This window comes from Anarhichas minor, unplaced genomic scaffold, assembly GCF_050575085.1.
Source record: "Anarhichas minor isolate MPS153535 unplaced genomic scaffold, ASM5057508v1 ptg000078l, whole genome shotgun sequence".
Lineage (NCBI taxonomy): Eukaryota > Metazoa > Chordata > Actinopteri > Perciformes > Anarhichadidae > Anarhichas > Anarhichas minor.
The window spans coordinates 1,056,557-1,083,603 of NW_027466524.1; the positions used below are offsets into that span (position 1 = coordinate 1,056,557).

At 44.5% G+C, this 27,047-nt stretch overlaps 1 protein-coding gene across 1 annotated transcript; it reads right to left on the reverse strand.

Moving 5' to 3' along the window:
• Nucleotides 1-48: 48 nt before the first annotated feature.
• Nucleotides 49-26,747, reverse strand: tmprss3a (transmembrane serine protease 3a). Its single transcript, XM_076081040.1, has 11 exons — nucleotides 26,606-26,747; nucleotides 25,344-25,460; nucleotides 18,567-18,690; nucleotides 14,107-14,226; nucleotides 13,385-13,431; nucleotides 9,794-9,959; nucleotides 5,737-5,906; nucleotides 3,720-3,815; nucleotides 3,452-3,594; nucleotides 811-963; nucleotides 49-93 (listed from the first exon to the last, which is right to left on the reverse strand). The coding sequence occupies exons 1-11, from the start codon at nucleotides 26,745-26,747 to the stop codon at nucleotides 49-51; spliced, it is 1,323 nt and encodes a 440-aa protein (XP_075937155.1).
• Nucleotides 26,748-27,047: the final 300 nt, after the last annotated feature.

A 27,047-nucleotide genomic window follows, 5' to 3' on the forward strand; every position in this document is an offset into this window, starting at 1 on the left:
TTTTGTCAAATGTGGAAACATCCAAGTCCTGAGCAGTGACTCGGTGCTTCAGTTGTCTGTGCTCAGCGTTGGAGAACCGCGAGCCTCTTCTCTCTGAAAGACAACGCAGAGATCAACAGTCACGTAGACGTGGTGGCTTGTACTCAGTGAGCCAGTGTGCACACTACGGGGGGCCGGTGTCACAAACGGACGTGGATGAATCCGGCTCGAGTACTCCGACTTCAGACACACGTGTGACGTCATCGTTGCACAAAGCACGCTCGCTCTGGAGTGTTTTAAACGGGACTCATTTACAACTAAGACAGTTTTCATGTCGCTTCGGTTTAGCTCTGTTCACTTCAGCAGAACATTCTACTGTAACAATCCAACACTTCAGTAGAGCTACATGTGACGGTTCAGAGCGGAGCAGGGTAGGACCGCTGCTGTGGACCATTGATGCTGCTTGTTAGACTGGTCCCATGGACACATGGGTCTTAGTTCAGCATGGTTCAGGCTTTATGTCAAATATTCAAAATCAATATTAAATCAGGCAGAACGCTGCAGACCAGTCTAAAGTATGTAATTGTGAAACCAGCCCTAGGACCCTGAGACTGAAGCCACTAAACATAATTCAGACGACATTCATTTTGTTATCTACACCTGACACGTCAGCACTGGAGAACACTGGAACTACGCTGCAGTGTGTCATGACGAGGCTCTTACAAATCTATAGTGTTCCTCAGTATCCCAACATGCTGAGCATGTGGTGTGTCTGGTTCAGTCTTATGTTCTGTTGGTCCTGAAACAGGACCCAGCTGGTCGTGCACTGACCTCCATCTGTTGGCGGATCCAGCTGAGCGACCGTGTAATGCGCGTGTAGACGCCCGGCTTGTTCCTCACAGCACAGCCACTTCCCCAGCTGGTCGCACCAACCAGCTTCCAGACAGACGAGTCCTCACAGGCCAGAGGACCTCCACTGTCCCCCTGAGGACACACACACACACAGTCCCCATCTTACTCACCAATCAGCAACAAACAGCTTCATAAAGCGAGAGAGTACATCATCACACTTCCTGCTGTCATAATGGAACATTTGTGTGAACTTTTGGGAGTATTTTAAAATCAGTCATTTTATTTCTATGAAGTTTTATTATAGTTTATATGTGTAGTTTACTTTATGGTGACATTTAGTTTCCTACTAGTTGCTCTGAGAGGAAGAGAGAAGTGTAAAGATGTAGATGAGTTGCTTCTAACGCCGGCTACAATACAGACGCTGTTGATTAAATTAACTGATCTTCAGTGTGAGGCAGACGCTGCAGCTCAGCTCAACATAATATGGAAACGTTTTTCTGTATGGTTATAGATTATATGTAGCCATACAATTCAGCAAATATTGAGAGCATCACCTCCAATAATTAATAAATAGTAACATTTCCAGCCATTCCTCAAAGAAAATTCTGCTTATAAAATCTCTACGATATAATTTCTTCCTGAAAAACTCAAAGAGCATTTCCTCCATACGGCTCGCCTCAGAACTCTGCCTCTTTTTGCCTAAAATTGTTACCAGGTAAGGTTCATTCATTGTCCTTGTGCAACACAAGCGCAGTCTGTCGTCACATTCTGCTGTATAAGAAACACAAGAAAACAGAACTATATAATATGATGGAGGGAGGATGATGAACTGAGGAAAGAAGCTGCTCTGAGGTCTGGTGGTTCGGCAGCTGATACTTCTGTGTCTCTTTCCAGACAGCAGCAGGTGAACAGGGTGCAGCAGGTGAACAGGGTGCAGCAGGTGAACAGGGTGCAGCTGGTGAACAGGGTGCAGCAGATGAACAGGGTGCAGCAGATGAACAGGGTGCAGCAGGTGGGTTGTGTCTGTTAATATCCCTTTAGCTCTCTGCAGGCTCCTCTTCTCACCAACATCACTGATGCTCAGCAGATGGTACCGATGATGGTTTGATCACCCGCTGTAGAGCCCTCCTGCACTGGGCTGTGCACATCCTATGCCAGTTTGTAATGCTTCAGTCAGAAGGCTTTCTATTGCTCCTCTACAAGTTAACAAGAACCTGGAACTTTGCCTTCTTAGGTTTCCTGAAGAAAACCTGCAGTTTGTGATCTTTCTTCACCAGGATGGAGATGTGTGAGGACCATGTCCGGTTGTTGGTGATGCTGGTTTCCAGCAACTCAAAGCTGTTCACTTGCTCCACCTCAGCTCCGGCTCATGTAGACGGGGATGTGTGTCTTCGCCTCCTCTTTTCTAAAGTCACTCGGCTCCTTGCTTTCCCTGACGTTGAGCAGGAGGTTGTTCTCTGAGCTGCACTCTGAAGCTTGTTGATCTCCTCTGTAGATGAAGTCCCGTTGTTGTTTGTGTCCTCTGCAGACGTCACAGCAGAGTTCTCTTCATGTTTGGGGAGCAGTCGTGGGTGTTCAGTGTGAACAGCAGGAGGCTGAGCTCACAGCTCTGGGGGGCTCCGGTGTTCAACACTAGAGTGGAGGAGGTGCTGGGGTCTCTTTGTGAGGACGTCTAATGACCAGGTCCAGAACAATGATCAATAAATGACAGGACGTGTAGATGAACTACCATCACAGTTCAATGCTGTTGGTTCTCAGTGAGCAGAAAGTCATTGGGCCTAAATGTATTTGTTCACTTCATGTTTATGTTTTTTATTTTATTCTTTAAAGCTGTATACATCACAAGAATGTTGCAGTCTTACTCATTTTACAGCAGTACTTAAAGTCTTCTTATTACACTGCAGTACAATATACGAGCACTAATACTGAGGGCATCGAGGAGCTGTCTGTCTGCTGAGCAGGTGAGTCTCTTACAGCTGCTGAATGAAGATAACACGATGACAGCGAGAGAGGGAAGCTGTATAGCTGGACAGATAAACAGCTTTCACATTAACACATTCATTTCTCACTTCTGACACGATGTCTACTTTACCAAATGCAAATGATTCCCATCATTCCCAGTTAGTCAAAAGATAAAGTCATTGTCAGCTCTTTTGTTTGGTGCCAAGACAAGAATTCTCATAAAGAGACCCGAACCCATCAGCTACCAAAGGGATTGGGATCTTGCAGATCAAGTATCGAGTGCCCTCTTGAAATATTTAATTTGATTGTATTTCCAATAACACTCCTTCAGTTTAGCTTGACAAATAAAGATGAGCTCTTCATAGAAATACTCCTGTGGCTGTTGCAGGACTAATTAATCTGTCCAATAATTGAATAATATAATATTCTTGGATAGGTAGGTCAGTTAGGCCAGTAAACCCATAATCAGATAGTAAACTAGAGACCTGGTTCTGTTCTTCCAGATAAGAGACATCAAGAGAAACACTTTCACTGTTCTCTGGTTTGACTGTTTCCAGTTTAGAGAAGCAGGTCTGTGGGGGACACAGCAGCCAGCGCCTCTCTCTGCTCTGAAACCTTCACAGTGAAGGGATCAATGCTTCAAGAAGACCATCTGTACCTGACAGGAGTCAGTTCCTCCCTCCAGGTGTCCTGCACAGATCATCCAGGAGGAGATGGAGCCGTGGTAAACCTCTGGCTGGTTGCAGGTCTTAGTGGAGAGGAGTGGCACCACGGCCGAGCGCAAAACCACACTGGTCTCTCCTGGAAACAGCATGTGAGAGAGGGCACGATCACAGATGGTATTACATTACACCCAATTGAGAATGTAGTTGTACGCAGCTGAAATAATAGACTAGAAATCATCTGTTTGCCATGTTCACACTCACCTTCATCCTTCGTTGCTCCCCATCCAGAGATCCAGCACATGGTGCCCTCCTCAAAGTCCTCCCCATAGTTAGGCAGGCAGATGGGCTCCACTAAGCCTACAGAAGAGAATTTCAATAACCCATTTGCCGGACACACTGTACACAACAATGTGTGTGCTCTGTTTCCACCATAACCAACATCAATCAGTCATGCATGTGTCATTACATCCAGATCCAGTTTTCAGGTGGTGTCTGCTGTAGTTTGGACTGAAATGACACAGCGGTCACACAAACAGATAAACGGTGAAGAAGTGAAAGAGGTGAGGACTGACGGCTGAGACATGAGACATGAGACATGAGACCGATACACATAATTTATACTTTATACTTTAATTTGTACTTCATCAAAACTGTCCCAAACTTGATATGATTGATGTCATGACTTTAGGACTTCTGCATGCCAATATTAACTCATCGTCATAGCGCCACCTACTGATAAGCACGGCTGTAAGCAGGATTCTATAATGACAGCGGCCCAAACACTGAACTTATTGAAAGGGTTTGTGGGCGCACCATGAGAAAAAGACTTCTCTGATCTAAATATGTGCAAACTAAGATGCTTGGAGAGCAAAAGTTAGATAACAGTGGATGTTCAAACCATGTCAGTGGGCATTAGTATAAATGATCTGTCCAGAGCTTCTACATGACAATCAGGTTAAACGTTACAATGAATGCTTCACACTACAATCTAAAGTTACAGAAGAACTCAAAATGAAAACAGTGTTAAATTAAAGTGTTCAAGTAACAGCAAATGACACTGTTTTGTTAACTTTCATGTAAGTCCAAATACAATCAGCAGGACACTGCAGGGAGTTGAACCCCATCACAGTAAACTGACAGTCTGTTATGTTACAAACACTGAAGCGCATTCACACACATTCATTTTCTTAATGATCTCTAAAGGCTTACATTTATGATTGTATCGGAGGTACACTCAAAACATTTGAGGCTTAAGACCTGGCAACATGATCTTGCTACGCTGCTGGTCGACGCAGGAAATATCATCTCACTCATGCACGCAGAGTGTGATGGACACAGAAATACACGGCCAGAGTCCTGCTAGTACCCTCGACGAGCGTGAAGTTGCGAGGGCCCGATCAATGCTGCTCGCAGCTTTAATTAGTAATATTTTTTCTTTTATTATTCTATTATTCTTAGTGCTACTACTGCTATCACTACTCATTATATGTATCATTTATATCATATGGATTGAATGATGTTGTAATTTAGTTATGTTGTTCATTTCTGTCCTCATGACATCTGTCGCACTTCTGGCGATCCTGCGGGAGGGATCGCAGGTTCCTGCTCCCTCTGAGGTTTCTTCCTTTTTTTCCCCAGTGGGTTTTTTGAGGGGAATTTTTCCTTTTCCGATGTGAGAGTCCAAGCAAAAAGGATGTTGTATACTGTACAGATTGTAAAGCTCTCTGAGGCAAATTAGCGATTAGCGACATTGGGCTATACAAATCAAATGTAATGGAATTGAACCTTTGAGCAGAGCAGTTTCACTGGAAAAGGGTGAACTGGTAATGGTAAATGGACTGTACTTGTACAGCGCTTTTCTACTCTTTTTGACCACTCAAAGTGCTTTCACACTACATGTCATCATTCACACACTGATGCCAGGGGCTAGGTGCCCCCTGCCATCAGACTAACTCATTCACACACCGTAGGCACAGCTACGGGAGCAATTTTGGGGTTAAGTGTCTTGCTCAAGGACACATGGACATGCGACTAGCGGAGCCGGGGATCGAACCACCGATCCTCTGATCGAAGGACTGAATCCTCCTGCTCTCCACTTAGCCACAGTCGCCCACTTTGGGCTAAAGGGCACCTCAGTCTTGGGACTAAACTGAATCTTTTGGTCTCTTCTGAGTGTGTGGAAATTGCTGAGATGCATTTTAGTGCATGGACAAAGAGCAGGGCGTTATTGAGAAAGAGGGTGAGTATTCAGCAAGGTCTCGAAAGAGAACACCAATACCGTTAAAAGCCAGTGACATGGCCAGTTTCATCAGTGCAATGTCGTAGTCCAGTCCTTTGGGCCTGTAGCGAGTGTGGTATATAATCTGCTCCACAGCCAGAGACTGAGCCCCGTGCACCGGTTGCTCCGTCAGCCCCGCGTGGACCACCCACATAGAGGGGTCTGCAAACCTGATGACAGACAGTGGAAGATACAGGGAAACACAATACTCATGGCAGTATATGAGAGAGACAGAGGTAAATAAAATGTGGTTTTCATTCATGGCTCTTCTCCTAAATACCAGCCAATCCCAACTTTAAACACAAGTCACATGTTCAGTAAACAAATAGCTTGTTTATTGGACAGAGTTTGGGAGTCACCCTGCCAGGTTAAAGGAGTTAGTGGGGCCTAATCTGATTTAAGTTCTTACAACTTTGTTATGTCTGTGATCTCTGCTTTGTACCAGCCGCATGTAGTGCAGCACACCTCCATGTTATAAGAGGATATCATTGCCTCCTAAATTATGCTAAAGGTTCCTTGCTAAGAGTTTCCTCTTTAGACCTCTTCACAAAGCTGCTGAGACACTTTTACTGAGGAACTGAGAAAACTCGTCAGGACTAGTGTCTACAGGCGAGCGCGAGCACTACTCCTTCAAGACCTGTTTGAGAGGAGAACTTTGGCGGAGAAACTGCAGGTGAAGCAGTACATGAAGCTTCTGTACTAGCTGAACACCAGACAGGTTTGTCTAGCTGGATGACGTCATGCTAATAACGTATTTAGCTTTTTAAAACAACGGGGACAGATCCAGCACAGACAGTTAGGGAGTGAGGGAGGAGGAGGTAAGGAAACATGAGAACACCAGGGTAGGGAGTGAGGGATGAGGAGGTAAGGAAACATGAGAACACCAGGGTAGGGAGTGAGGGATGAGGAGGTAAGGAAACATGAGAACACCAGGACACACATGGAGAACTCTGTAAGCTACATATTAGGCAAAGTGAACATCTTCTCTTCTACATAGTTGTCCTCAGTCTCATCTGCTTAACTTGGTCATGGAGACATCAACATGTAATAGAGATGTTAAATTAACAGTGAAAACTCATCATAGCTTAATTTAACATCAGTATTCATAATTACACTTCATGTTTACTTCTCCTGATCTTTACCTCCTATAACAAGGTCCATAGGGGCATCTCAATAAATAAACATGTTATATTATATTATATTTGATATATACAGTGGGGAAAAAAAGTATTTAGTCAGCCACCAATTGTGCAAGTTCTCCCACTTAAAAAGATGAGAGATGACACATAACTACAGTATATTTGAGGATTTTCAGTCAGGATTTAGAGTGCACCTTTGATAACGCTTATAGTTAGGGCTGGCTCAGGTTTATAGTTAGGGCTGGCTCAGGTTTATAGTTAGGGCTGGCTCAGGTTTATAGTTAGGGCTGGCTCAGGTTTATAGTTAGGGCTGGATCAGGTTTATAGTTAGGGCTGGCTCAGGTTTATAGTTAGGGCTGGTTCAGGTTTATAGTTAGGGCTGGTTCAGGTTTATAGTTAGGGCTGGCTCAGGTTTATAGTTAGGGCTGGTTCAGGTTTATAGTTAGGGCTGGCTCAGGTTTATAGTTAGGGCTGGTTCAGGTTTATAGTTAGGGCTGGTTCAGGTTTATAGTTAGGGCTGGTTCAGGTTTATAGTTAGGGCTGGCTCAGGTTTATAGTTAGGGCTGGTTCAGGTTTATAGTTAGGGCTGGCTCAGGTTTATAGTTAGGGCTGGCTCAGGTTTATAGTTAGGGCTGGCTCAGGTTTATAGTTAGAGCTGGTTCAGGTTTATAGTTAGGGCTGGCTCAGGTTTATAGTTAGGGCTGGCTCAGGTTTATAGTTAGGGCTGGCTCAGGTTTATAGTTAGGGCTGGCTCAGGTTTATAGTTAGGGCTGGCTCAGGTTTATAGTTAGAGCTGGTTCAGGTTTATAGTTAGGGCTGGCTCAGGTTTATAGTTAGGGCTGGTTCAGGTTTATAGTTAGGGCTGGCTCAGGTTTATAGTTAGGGCTGGCTCAGGTTTATAGTTAGGGCTGGCTCAGGTTTATAGTTAGAGCTGGTTCAGGTTTATAGTTAGGGCTGGCTCAGGTTTATAGTTAGGGCTGGCTCAGGTTTATAGTTAGGGCTGGCTCAGGTTTATAGTTAGGGCTGGTTCAGGTTTATAGTTAGGGCTGGCTCAGGTTTATAGTTAGGGCTGGTTCAGGTTTATAGTTAGGGCTGGCTCAGGTTTATAGTTAGGGCTGGCTCAGGTTTATAGTTAGGGCTGGCTCAGGTTTATAGTTAGGGCTGGTTCAGGTTTATAGTTAGGGCTGGATCAGGTTTATAGTTAGGGCTGGCTCAGGTTTATAGTTAGGGCTGGTTCAGGTTTATAGTTAGGGCTGGCTCAGGTTTATAGTTAGGGCTGGCTCAGGTTTATAGTTAGGGCTGGATCAGGTTTATAGTTAGGGCTGGTTCAGGTTTATAGTTAGGGCTGGCTCAGGTTTATAGTTAGGGCTGGTTCAGGTTTATAGTTAGGGCTGGTTCAGGTTTATAGTTAGGGCGGGCTCAGGTTTATAGTTAGGGCTGGCTCAGGTTTATAGTTAGGGCTGGCTCAGGTTTATAGTTAGGGCTGGTTCAGGTTTATAGTTAGGGCTGGATCAGGTTTATAGTTAGGGCTGGCTCAGGTTTATAGTTAGGGCTGACTCAGGTTTATAGTTAGGGCGGGCTCAGGTTTATAGTTAGGGCTGGCTCAGGTTTATAGTTAGGGCTGGCTCAGGTTTATAGTTAGGGCTGGTTCAGGTTTATAGTTAGGGCTGGATCAGGTTTATAGTTAGGGCTGGCTCAGGTTTATAGTTAGGGCTGGTTCAGGTTTATAGTTAGGGCTGGATCAGGTTTATAGTTAGGGCTGGCTCAGGTTTATAGTTAGGGCTGACTCAGGTTTATAGTTAGGGCTGACTCAGGTTTATAGTTAGGGCTGGCTCAGGTTTATAGTTAGGGCTGGTTCAGGTTTATAGTTAGGGCTGGATCAGGTTTATAGTTAGGGCTGGCTCAGGTTTATAGTTAGGGCTGGCTCAGGTTTATAGTTAGGGCTGGCTCAGGTTTATAGTTAGGGCTGGCTCAGGTTTATAGTTAGGGCTGGTTCAGGTTTATAGTTAGGGCTGGTTCAGGTTTATAGTTAGGGCTGGCTCAGGTTTATAGTTTTTGGACCCTCATCTTGGTGTGAGATACAGAGATTTCAGCATGAATATTTTAAAAACAGGATAATTTGAGCACTGACAATTAGTACTTGTTCTGACTGAATAAAAAACAGTGTCAGGGCAGGTGGCACCTTGCATGGTAGCCCTGTCATCAGTGTATGAATGGGTGTGAATGATGACATGTAGAGTTAAAGAGCTTTGAGTGGTCGGAAGACTAGAGGGATCCAAAATAAATCAGCCGCTATCAAAATATGCTTTTAAAGATTCATGATTGTTATACGTTTCCAAAACGCTGTTGTTAGGACCTTTGATTGAACTGCAGGATCTTTTTTTAGGGGAGGATTAACTGTAATCTTTTTTATCCAAAAAACAAAAGGAGGCGAAAGTAACTCTTTCAATCCCAAGTAGTGTCTGTAGTTTTCTTCTCAGGCTGCATAAAATCCTATCAACCCCCACCAATGCTCCTAATAAAGCTTCATTGCTTTGAGTGCACAATAGTGAGGGAAGATGACTCAGATGAGCACATCAACACATCACATTATCAGTTCATCTCATCTAAAGTCCGACAGCTGCACAGTCAGAAGAGGAAAATCTAATTGAAAATGCAAAAGTGGCAAAATTGATTTGGAAAAATACGGTGCCCAGACGTAAATCCCTTTTTACTTAAATGTCGTTTTCAGATTTATTAATTTTGACAGAGAAGCCAGACATACTTTTCTCTGTTAATCGTACCCATGTGGAACTTTACCAATCAGTTTGTGAATAGTAGCTAATTAATTTGCCTTATTACACACCTCTTCTTCTCTTCTGGATGCTTGCACAGTATACCATTTCATGTGTGGATTGATTGAGGTGTGAGCGACTCACCCATACACACAGTGTGCTGCAGTGAGGACCCAGCGTGATGTTATGATGGAGCCTCCGCACAGGTGTTCACTGCTGAAGTGGAGGCTGACCTGCCAGGGGAACTGACCCGGCTTGGAGATGTTACCTCCAACGATGCGAGTGTTGTACTGGGGTCTGGAACCGCACTCTGAGGACAGATGCATGGGGGGTCATAGGTAAGCGTGTGCACCTCTAAAGCATGGATGCAAACACAGTGCTCATTCACATGCACTGGGTTAATACCATGTGCTGGAGGGCTCAGCCTTGCCTTTATTAAATATCAGTCAGTAACTGTCATGGGTTCCTAAGTTTCACTGAATAGTTGCTGTGGGTCACTTGCCTTGGTACTACAGTGGTAGTACTCACGGCCACTGTAGGTTAAAAAATAATAAAATTACAGAGCCGAAAGAGGGGGTAATATTCAAAGGGAAGCTCAGAATTTCTGAGATTAATTAAAGTCTTAAATCTACAAGATTTTTTAAAATATTCTCTGAGTTTAAAGCGGTAAATTTAGAGGAAAAAAACTCTCAAATTTACGAGACAGAAACTCATATCAGTATGTTGTTTTCCTCTGAATAGGCCAACTTCCCGGCAATGTCTCTTTAAAGTCCGTATGCTTCTGATAATATGGTGATTGTGGGTATTTCCCTATTTCTAAATCTGATTGCAAAGTATAATTTGATTAGGTCATGCACTGCAGACTTAATACACGGCAAGTGTCTGTGGTGTGATGCGGGTGATCCAACATTGTGAAGTGAAGCAATATTTTTATCTATAGATATGCTGTCATATATTAAAGAGCTGCTAACAAGATGTTTTACTGTCTGATATGATATGATGTATGATATGATATGCTAGGATGTATGATATATGATATACTGTATATGATATGATGTATGATATATAATATGATATATAATATATATGATGTATATGATATGATGTATGATGGATGATATATGATATGGCAGTGGTTCCCAAACTTTTTCTGTCAAGACCCCCTTTGATGATATAGGAACATTGGACGACCCCCCCCCCCCCCCCCCCGCAACCCGACCCCAAATTTTTCTTGGTTTTTAATGAATTGCATTATAATGCATGAACTGTATAAAATATTTTTATTTCTTTCTAAAATAAGTACATATCACTTCACAGTTTATTCTTCAGTTTGTTTAACTGGGGAAAAAAATAGCAATAATAAAATATATATAAAATAAAAAATATATAAAATAATTTGTAAATACAATTAACTTAATTTCAAACAAAGTGCAAACAACATATACTGTATTTCCTCACATTGAACAGCAGGTTTTCTCAAACAATAAAATAACACAATTATGAACAAGGTGTGCAGGTCTACATGGACCATATTATTTTGTGATCATATTCCTATGTATATTCCTATTCATATATATCAATCAGTGACTGGTGTGGGCTTGCTTTGCTTTACAGATTTTGTCAAAGCGGGGTTGCTGGTTGGAGATAGCTACTCTCAGTTCATTCTCAATGTTCAACTTTGATCTGTATTTGGTCTTCATTGCAGCAACTGCAGAAAACCCTGTTTCATATAAATAGGATGTGGCAAAAGGCAACAGTATGCCCATAGCTCTTTGGCCTAGTAGTGGGTAGTCTTTCTCCACTCCAATCTTTATCTTTCTCTGTCGCTCCGTATCTTTCTCGCTCTGTGTCGCTGTGTGTCTCTCTCTCGTTCGCGCTCCCTCACTCTCTCTCTCCCTCGCTCGTTCGCGCTCTCTCGCTCGGGCGCGCGCTCGCTCTCTCGCTCGGGCGCGCGCTCGCTCTCGCTCTCGCTGGTTTTGCCACAGTCGGTCTGTGACATGAGCCGCTCTGGTGGCGTGGTTGGAACACAGTGCATGTCACGTCGGTTATTTTATATTGTTTTACCGGTGTATGTGTGCGTCTGTGTGTGTGGGTTGGTGATGAAGCCGCGACCCCCCTGTAGTACCACCGCGCCCCCCCTAGGGGTCGCGACCCCCACTTTGGGAACCACTGTGATATGGTATGATGTCTATGATATGATTTATGATATATGATATGATGTATAATATATGATATGATGTATGATATGATGTATGATATGATGTATGATATATGATGTATGATATGATGTATGATATGATGTATGATATATGATGTATGATATATGATGTATGATATGATGTATGATATATGATATACTGTATATGATATGATGTATGATATGATGTATGATATATGATGTATGATATGATGTATGATATGATGTATGATATATGATGTATGATATGATGTATGATATATGATGTATGATATGATGTATGATATATGATATACTGTATATGATATGATGTATGATATGATGTATGATATATGATATATATGATATGATTGATATATGATATATATGATATGATGTATGATATGATGTATGATATGATGTATGATATATGATGTATGATATGATGTATGATATGATGTATGATATATGATGTATGATATGATGTATGATATATGATGTATGATATGATGTATGATATATGATGTATGATATGATGTATGATATATGATGTATGATATGATGTATGATATATGATGTATGATATGATGTATGATATATGATATACTGTATATGATATGATGTATGATATGATGTATGATATATGATATATATGATATGATTGATATATGATATATATGATATGATGTATGATATGATGTATGATATATGATATATATGATATGATGTATGATATGATGTATGATATATGATATATATGATATGATGTATGATATATAATATATGATATGATGTATATGATATGAGGTATGATATGAGATAATATGATGCATGATATGATATGATTTATGATATGGTATTATCAGAGGCTTGCATCACCCTGACTGTGGGAAAGTCTGAAGGAAAACATTTAAAGGAAGAGGGTTAATCTATTAGGGTACGGCGGTGATTTAATATTGCATTTCCATTAACAAGAGATATTCTAAAAAATAATGAAAGAAATGCAGTGCTGATAACATCATCAGGGTTATTTGCTCATATTTGAAGCAGCAGAAGTGATACAACAGTTTTCACAGGCTAGTGCTCCTCATGACAAGTCATCTGATCTTTATGTGTGAAATTGGTGTGGTGCCCTTGTAAAGCATATACATATTGATGGAAAGTATTGAATATGAGAAGTTCTGACCCCAAACTATTCAACTTTACAAATCCATACAAGTTGAACCCTGGTACATGCAAAAATACTTACAAGCCACATAAACACACTCTTCACACACTGGTCCCACACCAGTTATAAAACTACATTAAACTTAAAAAACAAATGTGCTGTTTGCTTCTCAGTTAAAGTGTTCAATATGAACATCATGAAACATTTTTAAATACAGACTATGTCTTAGCGGGCAAAAGTAACAACACACAAACCTACATACACTCCAACAACGACACAATAGAAGAGACACACATGCAGCCCATGCGCCTCTTGACTCCATCTTAGATCCTCAGAGAAAATAAGAGGCATGACTAAAACAAGGTTCACTCAGTCTTCAGTATGTTCTCACCCAGACATTTCACAGTGGTCACCTTCCCAGAGCTGCATTGAGTCTCACTGTGGAGGTCAAATCACAGTAAAAAGATAATGTCAACTTTATTTCCACCATCATATGCATACATGCTATTTGATCTCTGCCACACCAAGGCGTCATTCCTCAATTATTGTCTCTTGTAAACAGAAAAAAATGCTGTTTGAAAATAGTGTGTTCATTATTTATTTATTTTAGGTTTTTACAACATTCCGTAGCTTCCCAGTAGTGTTCCATATAATAGTTGTAATAGTTGTAATAAGACAACAATAAATCATCTTCATCATACCGAGACCAATCAGAACAAAATGCCTTCAGATACGCTGCCAGGTGTGGAAACTATAACGAGTGTTAACAATGTACACCTTAGCTCTTTGTAAAAGTCGGGTCCTCTTGGTGATTAGAACTGATCATAATTATTTGTCAAATTTGAAAAACACATTAACGTTAAATATTTGGACATTTCTATTACCAATAAATAAGCTGCACAGACTTTCCAACCAAAGTAAATAAAAGCTGTTATTTGCAGATTGAGCTGGAGAAGGCTTCATTCCAGCCCTTGAATTCAAAGTAAACGAGGAGCATCAACACAAACGTCCAGTTCACACAGAGTTGCTTGAAATAATTTGTATGATGCCAATTGTCACTGACCATTAGCACTGTTAGTTTTCCATTCTTTCAAATGGGGATGTGCTTTCTACCTGAAGGTTGTGGCATTCTGGAGCTTAATGATCTGTGACTGGCTCAGGCTGATGGACACCAGGTTGTATTGAAGGTCCTGTTCAATGGAGGTCAGAGAGACGAAGAATGACTCCACGTACCTGACGGACACACAGCAACACAGACAGAATGTACAGCTGATGATGACATTATAACCTGATTACAGTGTGATTCAAATGTTCAGATTGGACTGATAAACATTACTGAACCTCCTAAAGATTTTCTACTTATGTACTGGGATTTTTATATAACATGAACTCAAAGATGTCACAGCGGAGAATGTATGTGTTGCTGCCTCTTAGGCTGCCCCACATACATTTGTGAGGTATTATAACCTTGAAATGGGGGCGACTGTGACTCAGTGGAAGAGCAGGGTCGTCCTTTAACAGAGGATCGGCAGTTCGATCCCCGGTAGTCCATGTCGATGTGACACTTAACCCCAAATTGCTCCTGCAGGCTGTTCCTGTGGTGTATGAATGATTAGATAGTCCTGATGGGCAGGTGACACCTTGTATAGTAGCCCTATCATCAGTGTATGAATGGATGAATGATGACATGTAGTGTTAAAGAGCTTTGAGTGGTCGGAAGACTAGAAAAGAACTCTGCAAGTACAGTCCATGTACCATTTGAAATGACAGAGTCTTGAGAAGCTCATTCAGTTTTGAATACTGACAGAAGTTAGTTGCTATGTTTTACCATATTGTTAGCAGTGGTGGGCCGTCAGGGCCTGCAAGGCCTTCTCTGCTGGCCTAAACAGAATCACAAAGTTATAGCTATTTTATAATTAAATCATTTTTCACAAATACACTACATGTATTATAATTTATATAAATATTTTCCCCATTATCTTATGTTCTCATTGCACAGCTCCTGTCTTCCTCAGTTGCTCTGCTTCCAGTGCAGCTTGTTTTAAGTAGAGCTTTTATCCAATCAGATCTCACCTCTGTGTCTCTAGGTAAGAACAGAGGCAGAGGCCTGCAGACTCACAAGTGCATCCATGTGCAGTTTAAGTGAATGGGGACGATATTGTTGATTGTCATAGTGTTCAACCAATCAGATCTTTAGTTTGACATGTTGGGCGTATTCTTTGACGTGTCAGCTAGCTGGTCTACAAGTACGTCAGCATTAACTGCAGCTCAGTGTTAACGTGTGCCGTCATTGGTCAGTGGGCTAGTGTGACTGTTGTGAAGCTGAAGCAGCTTGCAAGTAGTAGTAAGAGTTCAAGTTGAAAGATATGTTAGAAGTTATGCCATTTTTAGTGTTTTGCTTGGTGTAGATTCTTTTTTTATACCTAGCTTTGTTTTTTTAACACTCAATGGCTGAAGGAGGAGAAACGGATTTGGTGCAGAGTTACTGGAAACGCCTTTCTGAAGAAGGACATTTCCAGAAAAGCTGGACATTGTAAGAAAGGGTCGGCCAACCCCACAGCTAGCAGCCCTGACCCAGACAGGAAAAGGATTTGTACGAACGGTATTCCTGGTTAACAGCGTCGGAGAAGCGTTGCACATGTTATGGCTAAGAATGCGTTTTATTTGCGACTGAGCGTCTTGGTGTTTGGAGCTATGCTACGCTAACATGAGGTGGCTAACCAAAGCAGTAACAAGACACCATAGCACGACAGGACACTTACAAGCTACGGTGCTTTTGAAAACTTTAGCTGAGACCCGAGTGGATCTACAACTCAACGAACACGTTCACAGGAGGACCTCTGGCTGGAACTGAACCGCACCGATGTTCTGTACAACCGCGTCATTGAACTCTTTGTAATCAAAGAAAGGAGGATGGACTTTGTCTTTAAGTGAGCAGCAGCTTTGGTAAGTGAACTGCTTTTGTGTTTTACATCTGCAGTAGCGTTACTACTGTGTTCATGTGTCTATGGTGGTGTTATTATGATATGGTTCATATTGTTCCCTCTGATGTGGATAATATTTGAATGGCTCGTGCTCTTCAGTGTGCGGATGAATACGTGTTGTAGCGCTGCAGTGTTGCTGGATTGATTTGTTGCTTTGTTGTCATGTAAATATATGTGACTGGTTCTTGTGAGTTTGTTCTTGTCATTGTGTTAATTATGTTGATTTTGACTTTATGCATTGTCCTTTAATGACGAAGCATCCCGTCATGTTAGGGTCGGACATATGATTCTCTGTTTGGGGTTTTGTTTTCTTTAACAAAGCAGGAATGATGGTCTGGAGAAATGGGGATTGTGTGGTGATTTCTTTAGCCTGTTTGAATCAGTAGGAACAGCTGAACGCTGCGGGGAGAGTTTGTAGCGTGTGTGCTGCTGTTGATTTTCCTGCTAAGCTAGTTTAGCATAGTGTGCCTCCCAGAACACACGCGCCTCACTAGAGTACAATGTTGTGGTTCTGGGGTGGGCGTGTCAGACAGCATGTTGCCAGGTTGAGCGCAGTGGCTCCACCGAAAACATTATATTTCCCACAATTTAAGCTTCTGCATTTTCCAAATGCACTAATATTATTGAAACGTATTGTTCGGTTCGTAAGCCTCGTCCCGAACGGATTAATACGAATACGTGTATTATTACACCTCTAGAAATGAATAATAACCGTAGCTGTGGCATCATCATGAGGTTATTAGGAGATGGTTCAACTGTAGTAGGACAGCACTGAAGGCCCAGCTATGAAACACACGGCCCGCCACTGATTGTTAGTAACATAAAATTGAGTGATCCGTCTGGATACTTTTCATTATATACGGAGGTCTGGCCATACTTTCGGGCCTGCAGATATCTCCAGTGGTTTTGCATTTGTTAAATCACTTCATTATTCTTATGTTATACATACTTGCTCTAAAATGATTACTGATTTCATCCTTTACTAGTTATATGCCTACTTTCATATCGAACTGTATTCCTTCATTTAAGGCAGCTTTCCTGGGATCTCAACCTTCTTTTTTGACACCGTGGTGTCAGCAAGAAGAGAATACATATGGTATAAGAACGAACTTGAGTTTGAAGTAGAGTAAAACACTTGGATTGTGCTACAACCATGGTTTTACATGAGAATGAGAGCTAGTACAATCAGGCCTCACACCCGTTAAGGAGCTGAATTGCGGGTAGTAGAGTCTGTGATAGTATGTGTACTGCTGAGCAGGCTCATTGATGTAGGTCTGAGGGGCATTAGTATAAACTCTGTTATGCTCATCTGACAAAGATCATAAAATGCAGCGCTTTAACAAAATGGATGCTGATTCAGCTGTGACATGTCATATTTATTTGACGTTGCTTTAAATGACGGCTCCCAGGCATCGGTGTCATTTGTTAAAAGCCTGTCGCCTCGACTCCTCTCTCCTCGCTTCTCTTCCTTGCCTCCTCAGCTCACTTCTCTCGAGGGCAGGACTAAGACGTGAGTAGAGGAGGTAAGGACAGGAATCAAGGAGCACACCTGGAGTTTTCTGTGCTGTGTTTCCTGTGAACAGCCGTTAAACTGAACTACGCTTACTGATGACAATTCCACTGTTATAACTTCCCACTGTTGTGAAATCCTATCTTAAGCTCAAATCTAACGGAACTAGTATTACCTGGGGACCTCTAGTAATTTGTAATAATTGTGGAGGTTGTCTGTGACCTTAAACCTGCGCATATCTGCCATGTCCATTTGTCAAGAAAAAACTGCATCGCAAATGACCATATTCCACCAAACACCGGGTTCATGTGATGAATTCCAGCCTCATTGGCAGTGCGTGAAATACTCACAAAAGGCAAAAACACGAATTGTCCTTTTCTTTTGCACAGTACAAAAACAAGCCAATGCAGAGTCCATTAGTCAAACAAACATAGGACTTTCAACCACGAGGTGTTTGACGCTGCATGTCCCAAAGAGTTGTTTTGAGGTGATGCATTCATGAAGGTTTTCCTAAAACGAACTATTGGGTTTTGTTTGCCAAACCTAACGTTCAAATTGTTGCGCAATGTCGTCCCAACTTGACTATTTCATGAACAGCTGGGAGACTGTTGTAATATTCCTGCAAATTGGCATTTTAATGATGTGGGGTCGTTTTATTATTACTTTTTTTTTTGCATGTTTTTTGGTCTTTGTCTCTCTGCACGTTTTTTCTTCCTCTTCGCTGGTCAAGAATTACAGAGGCTACATTTGCAAATATAAATGAAGGGGCCACCTGCTCAACAAGATCTGATCTCAGGCACAGCCTTAGGGAGCAATTTGGGGTTCAGTATCTTGCCCAAAGACACTTTGACATGCAGCTATACAATAATTGTTGAGATATGTCGCTGTGGACAGATGTGTTGGACCATCATACGGCCATCTGAACAGTGCAGGACAATCCAAATCAAGACAGCAAGCTAAACAAAAAGGGGGTTGGGTGCACATGAATTTTAAATGACACCATAACATGCATATAGAGCTGAGAAAGTGTGAAGACAGGAGGGGAAAAGAACACAAGGGATTTGAGCCACAGTCAAAACCTGGAGTATCCCAGCTGCTTGCAGGCAGAGATCCCCAGCCAGTTGTTCCAGCCTTCTGAACACACTGTCCTCCATGCTCCGCCTCTCTGGACCTGCAGGACCGAGCTCCTCCCACTGAGACGCACTGACACACAGACAGAGAGTAAGTAAGTCAAATGTATTTATAAAGCGCTTTTTACAGACATAAGTCACAAAGTGCTTAACAGGGCAGAATTACAAACATAAAAACACAATGTGACCGTAGGGCCAATCATTTAAACACAGTCTTCTTCAGCAAGTGTTTGCTCAGTTGTTGTGGAAATGACTCATTTGTATCGCGTGACCTTAGTAAGAACCCTTTGGTCATGTGATAACACAACACGTTATCATTCCAACTTGCTATATACTGACGCTCAACTCGACACATACTGAGGACCTCTGGTATCACTTTGTAACGGCGCATCTAACTATGATGTTCCACTACGGTCGTAGTAAAACACATGGTTTCATTTGTAAATTCAAACAAAAGCACTTAGTTTGCTTTAGGAAGAACATCATGGCTGGGTAAGTAAAATGTACATTTTACATATCTTGAAAACAGCTACATCAGAATGTTGTTTGTTGATTTCAGCTCAGCATTCAACACAATCTCCTCCATGAAACTGATAAACGTAGCACTCAGGGCAACTATATTATATCCCCAATCCATTGTCCATTGTCATTGTTGTTCTTTATGCTCATATATATTCTTCGATATATATTTATACTGTACATAGTACTTAAATGTTAATGTTTATGCTTAGTTTATCTGTTCTACTTTGTCAGAATCAGAATCAGAACCGTTTATTGCCAGGGTATGTTGAACATACAAGGAATTTGACATGACGGGAGGTGCATAACATTTAACAATCAACAACAATCAGTGCAAGTAGAAACATATTCAAATTTACAGAGAGATATAAAATAAAGATGAAATAGAAAATAAAGTGAAATAGAAAATAAAGTGCACAAACGAACAGATAACAGGACTATAAACAAGTGAGATGTAAGTGTAGTGTAAAAGTGTCGAGTGTAATAGAAGGGATGCAGGGGAGTGACCGGTGGGAATTTGTCCTGGGGATGACAGAGTCAGTGGGGGTCCCGGGCTCTGTTAATGAGCCCGACTGCGGATGGAAAGAAGCTGTTTATGTGGCGTGAGGTCTTGGTCCTGATGGAGGTCTTGGTCCTGATGGACTTCAGCCTCCTGCCAGATGGAAGAGGCATGAACAGTTCATGTCCAGGGTGAGAGGGGTCGGCTACAATCTTTCTTGCTCGCTTCAGGGTCCTTGAAGTGAACAGGTCCTGGAGGGACGGCAGATTGCAGCCAATCACCCTCTCGGCAGAGCGAATGATGCGCTGCAGTCTGCCCTTGTCCTTGGCTGTGGCTGCAGCGTACAAGACCGTGATGGAGGAGCAGAGGATGGACTCAATGATGGCAGTGTAGAAGTGCACCATCATTGTCTTTGGCAGGTTGAACTTTTTCAGCTGCCTCAGGAAGTACATCCTCTGCTGAGCCTTCTTTGTGATGGAGCTGATGTTCAGCTCCCACTTGAGGTCCTGGGATATGATGGAGCCCAGGAAGAGGAAGGACTCCACAGCGTCGACGGGGGAGTCACACAGGGTGATAGGGGCTGGTGGGGCTGCATTCTTCCTGAAATCCACAACCATCTCCACTGTCTTTAGAGCGTTGAGCTCTAGGTTGTTCAGACTGCACCAGGTCACCAGATGGTCAGTCTCCCACCTGTAGGCGGACTCATCCCCACCAGAGATGAGTCCAATGAGGGTGGTGTCATCCGCAAACTTCAGGAGCTTGATGGACTGGTGACTGGAGGGGCAGCTGTTTGTGTACAGGGAGAAGAGCAGAGGGGAAAGAACGCAGCCTTGGGGGGAACCAGTGCTGATGGTCCTGGAGGCTGAGACGTGTTTTCCCAGCTTCACGTGCTGCTACCTGTCAGACAGGAAGTCTGTGATCCACTTGCAGGTGGAGTCGGGTACGTGCAGCTGGGAGAGCTTGTCCTGCAGACATTGTTGTCTTTAATGTCCTTGTCTTTATATTTCTATGCGCATGCATACATGGCCAATAAAGCTGATTCTGATTTGGTCATTAGACTCCCAGGCAGTTTGGATTGAAAGCCAAACCTCCTCCACTCTAGTGTTGAACACCGGAGCCCCCCAGGGCTATGTGCTCAACCTGGCTTATCTATAGCCAGCCCTAACTAGGTTTATAGTTAGGGCTGGCTCAGGTTTATAGTTGGCGCTGGCTCAGGTTTATAGTTGGGGCTGGCTCAGGTTTATAGTTGGGGCTGGCTCAGGTTTATAGTTAGTGTAAGGTTTTTGCAGAAAAGAAAGGACTGAACCCAAATGCAGGGAGACTCGGGAAACGGAGGATTGGATAATTGTGGGTTTAATTGTAACAAAAAAGTATTCAACACAAAAACATGTGAATCACAAGTCCATGAAAATAAAACATCCAAAGAAACAGGGAACACGGCAACGTGGAGCAGACACTAAACGTACCGGGAGGAAATGGCAGGCAGACGAAAGACGGACCAGGTTACACCAAAGACGAACGAACACTGAGCCAAGGGACACAGGGTTTAAATACACAGGGAAGGTGCAGGTGATTAGACACAGCAGGTTACAATTAAGGGTGGGGCAGACGATCACGAGAGGAACAGACGGGGGCAGAAAGTGAAGTGAAGCAGACTGAGGAGGTGCAGGTGATTGAACGCAGCAGTGTCTAATTAGGGGAAGGGCAGACCCTCACAGGGGTAAGACAGACAAAGGCAGGAAATAAAGTGCAAGACACAGAACATCTCAATAAAACAGAATATATAACTAATTCAAAACATAAATCGTGACAGAACCCCCCTCTCAAGGGACGGATTCTAGATGTCCCAACAGATACAAAAGTCCAATAGGGTGGGTGGAGGGGGTCTGGAGGAGGGGTGTCTGGAAGGGCTCCAGGGGACGGGCAGAGGGAAGGGCTCCAGGGGACGGGCAGAGGGACGGCCGGACGGGCAGAAGGACTCCGGGGGACGGCCGGATGGCACGAGTTTCTCAGGACACGTGATCTCAGACTGGGGCTCAGACGAGCCAGACTGGAGGGGCTGGGGCTCAGACTGGAGGGGCTGGGGCTCAGACGAACAGGGCTGGGGAGACTGGGGCTCAGACTGGAGGGGCTGGGGCTCAGACGAACAGGGCTGGGGAGACTGAGGCTCGGACTGGGGCTCAGACGAACAGGGCTGGGGAGACTGAGGCTCGGACTGGGGCTCAGGGAAACAGGGCTGGGGAGACTGAGGCTCGGACTGGGGCTCAGGGAAACAGGGCTGGGGAGACTGAGGCTCGGACTGGGGCTCAGGGAAACAGGGCTGGGGAGACTGAGGCTTGGACTGGGGCTCAGGGAAACAGGACTGGGGAGACTGGGGCTCAGGGAAACAGGACTGAGGCTCAGACTGGGGCTCAGGGAAACAGGACTGAGGCTCGGACTGGGGCTCAGGGAAACAGGACTGAGGCTCGGACTGGGGCTCAGGGAAACAGGACTGGGGAGACTGGGGCTCAGGGAAACAGGACTGGGGAGACTGGGGCTCAGGGAAACAGGACTGGGGAGACTGGGGCTCAGGGAAACAGGACTGGGGAGACTGAGGCTCAGGGAAACAGGACTGGGGAGACTGAGGCTCGGACTGGGGAGACTGAGGCTCAGGGAAACAGGACTGGGGAGACTGAGGCTCGGACTGGGGAGACTGAGGCTCAGGGAAACAGGACTGGGGAGACTGAGGCTCGGACTGGGGAGACTGAGGCTCAGGGAAACAGGACTGGGGAGACTGAGGCTCGGACTGGGGAGACTGAGGCTCAGGGAAACAGGACTGGGGAGACTGAGGCTCGGACTGGGGAGACTGAGGCTCAGGGAAACAGGACTGGGGAGACTGAGGCTCGGACTGGGCCTCAGAGAAACAGGACTGGGGAGACTGAGGCTCGGACTGGGGCTCAGAGAAACAGGACTGGGAAGACGGGGGCTCAGGGGGGCTGGACTGGGAAGACGGGGGCTCAGGGGGGCCGGACTGGGAAGACGGGGGCTCCGACGGGGACTCAGGGGGGGCCGGACTGGGAAGACGGGGGCTCCGACGGGGACTCAGGGGGGGCCGGACTGGGAAGACGGGGGCTCCGACGGGGACTCAGGGGGGCCGGACTGGGAAGACGGGGGCTCCGACTGGGACTCAGGGGGGCCGGACTGGGAAGACGGGGGCTCCGGGGAACGGGACTGATGGTGACCAAGCGGGGTCAGGAACCGGTGATGGCTGGCATTCTGCAGCAGGGTCAGGAGCCGGGGCCGGCTGGCGTTCTGCAGCGGGGTCAGGAGCCGCGGCCGGCTGGCGTCGGCCGGACCGCCGACAGGACCCGGGGGGCTGGAGTCGGCCGGACCGCCGACAGGACCCGGGGGGCTGGAGTCGGCCGGACCGCCGACAGGACCCGGGGGGCTGGAGTCGGCCGGACCGCCGACAGGACCCGGGACTCAGGCTTTAGCTGTGGCTCGGAAGCTGAAACCGGAGGTAGCTGCGACCCGGTAGTGGCAGCTGGAACCGGGGTTAGTTGCGGCTCGGAAGCGGCAGCTGGAACCGGGGCTAGCTGCGGCTCGGAAGCGGGAGCTGGAACCGGGGCTAGCTGCGGCTCGGAAGCGGGAGCTGGAACCGGGGCTTGCTGCGGCTCGGAAGCGGCAGCTGGAACCGGGGAGTTGGTCGGTTGGGTCGCTGACAGGACATGAGGCACCGTACTGTTAAAAAAATCCTTAGCCCAATGGGCCAAAGAATTATGCAGCCAGGGCTTGGCTGCTGCCTCCCGATGTGCCAATCTTATGGCCGCTTCCTGAACCTCCTTATTGGAAGCTCTCCTCCACTCGCCAACAATACAAAGGAGTGTATAATTCAGTCCATACAACTCCACCTCAAAATCTCCTTCTGCTCATCCAAAGAAACAGGGAACACGGCAACGTGGAGCAGACACTAAACGTACCAGGAGGCAATGGCAGGCAGACGAAAGAAGGACCAGGTTACACCAAAGACGAACGAACACTGAGCCAAGGGACACACAGGGTTTAAATACACAGGGTTATAGTTAGGGCTGGCTCAGGTTTATAGTTAGGGCTGACTCAGGTTTATAGTTAGGGCTGGTTCAGGTTTATAGTTAGGGCTGGTTCAGGTTTATAGTTGGGGCTGGTTCAGGTTTATAGTTAGGGCTGGTTCAGGTTTATAGTTAGGGCTGGCTCAGGTTTATAGTTAGCCTAACTATAAACCTGAGCCAGCCCTAACTATGAACCTGAACCAGCCCTAACTATAAACCTGAGCCAGCCCTAACTATAAACCTGATCCAGCCCTAACTATAAACCTGAGTCAGCCCTAACTATAAACCTGATCCAGCCCTAACTATAAACCTGAACCAGCCCTAACTATAAACCTGAACCAGCCCCAACTATAAACCTGAACCAGCCCTAACTATAAACCTGAACCAGCCCTAACTATAAACCTGAGTCAGCCCTAACTATAAACCTGAGTCAGCCCTAACTATAAACCTGAGCCAGCCCTAACTATAAACCTGAACCAGCCCTAACTATAAACCTGAACCAGCCCTAACTATAAACCTGAGTCAGCCCTAACTATAAACCTGAGCCAGCCCTCAGGTTTATAGTTAGGGCTGGCTCAGGTTTATAGTGAGGGCTGGCTCAGGTTTATAGTGAGGGCTGGCTCAGGTTTATAGTTAGGGCTGGCTCAGGTTTATAGTTAGGGCTGACTCAGGTTTATAGTTAGGGCTGACTCAGGTTTATAGTGAGGGCTGGCTCAGGTTTATAGTGAGGGCTGACTCAGGTTTATAGTTAGGGCTGACTCAGGTTTATAGTTAGGGCTGGCTCAGGTTTATAGTTAGGGCTGACTCAGGTTTATAGTTAGGGCTGGTTCAGGTTTATAGTTAGGGCTGGCTCAGGTTTATAGTGAGGGCTGGCTCAGGTTTATAGTTAGGGCTGGCTCAGGTTTATAGTTAGGGCTGACTCAGGTTTATAGTTAGGGCTGACTCAGGTTTATAGTGAGGGCTGGCTCAGGTTTATAGTTAGGGCTGGCTCAGGTTTATAGTTAGGGCTGGATCAGGTTTATAGTTAGGGCTGGCTCAGGTTTATAGTTAGGGCTGACTCAGGTTTATAGTTAGGGCTGACTCAGGTTTATAGTGAGGGCTGGCTCAGGTTTATAGTGAGGGCTGGCTCAGGTTTATAGTTAGGGCTGACTCAGGTTTATAGTTAGGGCTGACTCAGGTTTATAGTTAGGGCTGGCTCAGGTTTATAGTGAGGGCTGGCTCAGGTTTATAGTTTGGGGTAATTCATGTTACTAACTTGGCTTCTTCCCCAGAGTCTTGTATTTACTTGCCTTGCAGGTTTCCATGGTTAAACCTGGACCGTGATTGTGCTATTGTGTTATTGGGGCTATTGTCATTTTTTCTAGCATAAAGAAATGATGATGATGTGGTTGCACTGGCACTAGTAGGATGATGGTGGAACACATTGTTGAAATGCTGCACATTTCATTTAGACTAGACTTGATACTGATACGTGTGCTGATGACATTATTTGTTATTTGTAGTATGTCATTAGTTAAAGATGCTATTTTAGATGACTTTCCATGTTTCTATGTTTTTGAGGTATATACTGTATATGTATATTTAGCTGACTCAATGACTAACTGATCTTACTATGTACGTGTGTTCATGTGTGTGTCTCACCACAGCCGAGCTCGTCCTCTCCATTGTCACAGTCCACCTCTCCATCACACCGAGCCGAGGGCCTGATGCATTTAGAGGATGAGCCACAACGAAACTTCCCCACACAGCTCAGACCCACTGTAGATATACACACACACATACACATACACACACACACACACACACACACACACACACACACACACACAGACAAAGAGGCTGATCAAACCCAAATTTAATGATAAATTACCGATGGTGTTTCCCGATATACAGAAGTTCTGTTTAAGAAGCAATGGATGACATTCGAGCATTACTATATGTAAGGGCCTGAGGGGCAGGGTAGTGGCTGGAATCTACATTCCACTGCTCTCAACGCTAAAGACTTTTTTTCGTTGGCTTTTACCATGGACTATGTATATCCTACATTTGAAATGTGTATTCTCTTGCACATGTAATGCATTTGTAATTATTACTACATAGAATGTAATAATTAGGGGCCGGAATGTAGGAGCCAGGTATGGCCTGTGCCATTTTGTACACCCTTTTGTGTCACTTCTGGTAATTGAGTCACGTGCTGTTGGGGAAAGCAATGGGGATATCAGCTGTTGAGTAGTTAGTTGGATGAATGGAAGGAGGGGGGGTGAGAGAGGGAGTCTTATTTTTTGTTGACCGCTATTCACACTATTGTCATCGTTTGACGCTGCTGATCACCTTTGCACAACAAGGAGAAAGCGAGTTTGTTTGAACACTTATGACTGTTATCCAGCCCCAAAGTTTGTTCGTTGTCCACAAAATAAACTCACAAAACTCAGCCACTGGATCGGCGTGAATCATTTACTGCCAGCGCGTCCACAGGTCAGTCTCCCCTACGTAGCCTCTCGGTGACTCATTTTAAGTTGCTGATAGTCACCTACAAGGTGGTAAGGTGAAGGCAGGACTAATGAGGGACAGGTGAAGCTAATCAGGGCAGACAAGGCAGCAAAATGACCAAAACAACCCCAAACATGACACATAAAGGTGAACTATGTAATAAGAAAGGAAACTGGCTCAACAAATACCCAAGACCATGACATTTAATACCACATGATGACTTTCTTCACATTAGGGCTATTTCTGTTCAAATGACATATCTGACCATCAAATTAAAGCTAGAAGTGAGACAATGTGTCAGTGACTGCACTCTGTGGGAAGGACCTGTTGATTGATGGAGCAAAGGCAGTCCATGTCACAGTGGCTCCATTAAAGCCAAATGGACAAAGTCCACACAGCATTGAGCTCCTTACCTCCAAGGCCAATGCCAAGAGCGAGAGTGAACACCACGATGAGGCACGAAGCGATTAGCAGCTCCAAGCGGTGGGCCAACAGTCGGCTCCTCCAGCTTTTCTCCAAGTCATCCTCTATTGAGACAAAATCCTCTATGACCATATACACTGTTTGGATAGATACAATATGAGCTGCAGACAGCTCAAACATCAAGAAGAGCTACGACGTCAGAGAAAAGCTTTTATGATGTGAGACTTCTATAATTCATAAACAAAATCTATGAAATTTGCTCTCATCACAATTTAAGCCATGAAACAATGGGCACCACCACCACACCAATACTCTGTTATCCTCAATCAAAAACAGAGTGGAACAAACTAAAGAGTTTAATCACTCATCCCACTAAAGACGGACATCTTTAGAGACAACTTCATTCTCTTCATTTTCTTTCATTTTCAAGTA

Coding starts and splice junctions, on each gene's coding strand:
- tmprss3a (XM_076081040.1), bottom strand. CDS start 26,747: ATGGTCATAGAGGATTTTGTCTCAATAGAGGATGACTTGGAGAAAAGC. Junction 3,816..5,736: donor CATGTCACTGGCTTTTAACG/GTATTGGTGTTC, acceptor TCTCTTCTGTAG/GCTTAGTGGAGCCCATCTGC. Junction 3,595..3,719: donor GGGAGCAACGAAGGATGAAG/GTGAGTGTGAAC, acceptor TGCTGTTTCCAG/GAGAGACCAGTGTGGTTTTG.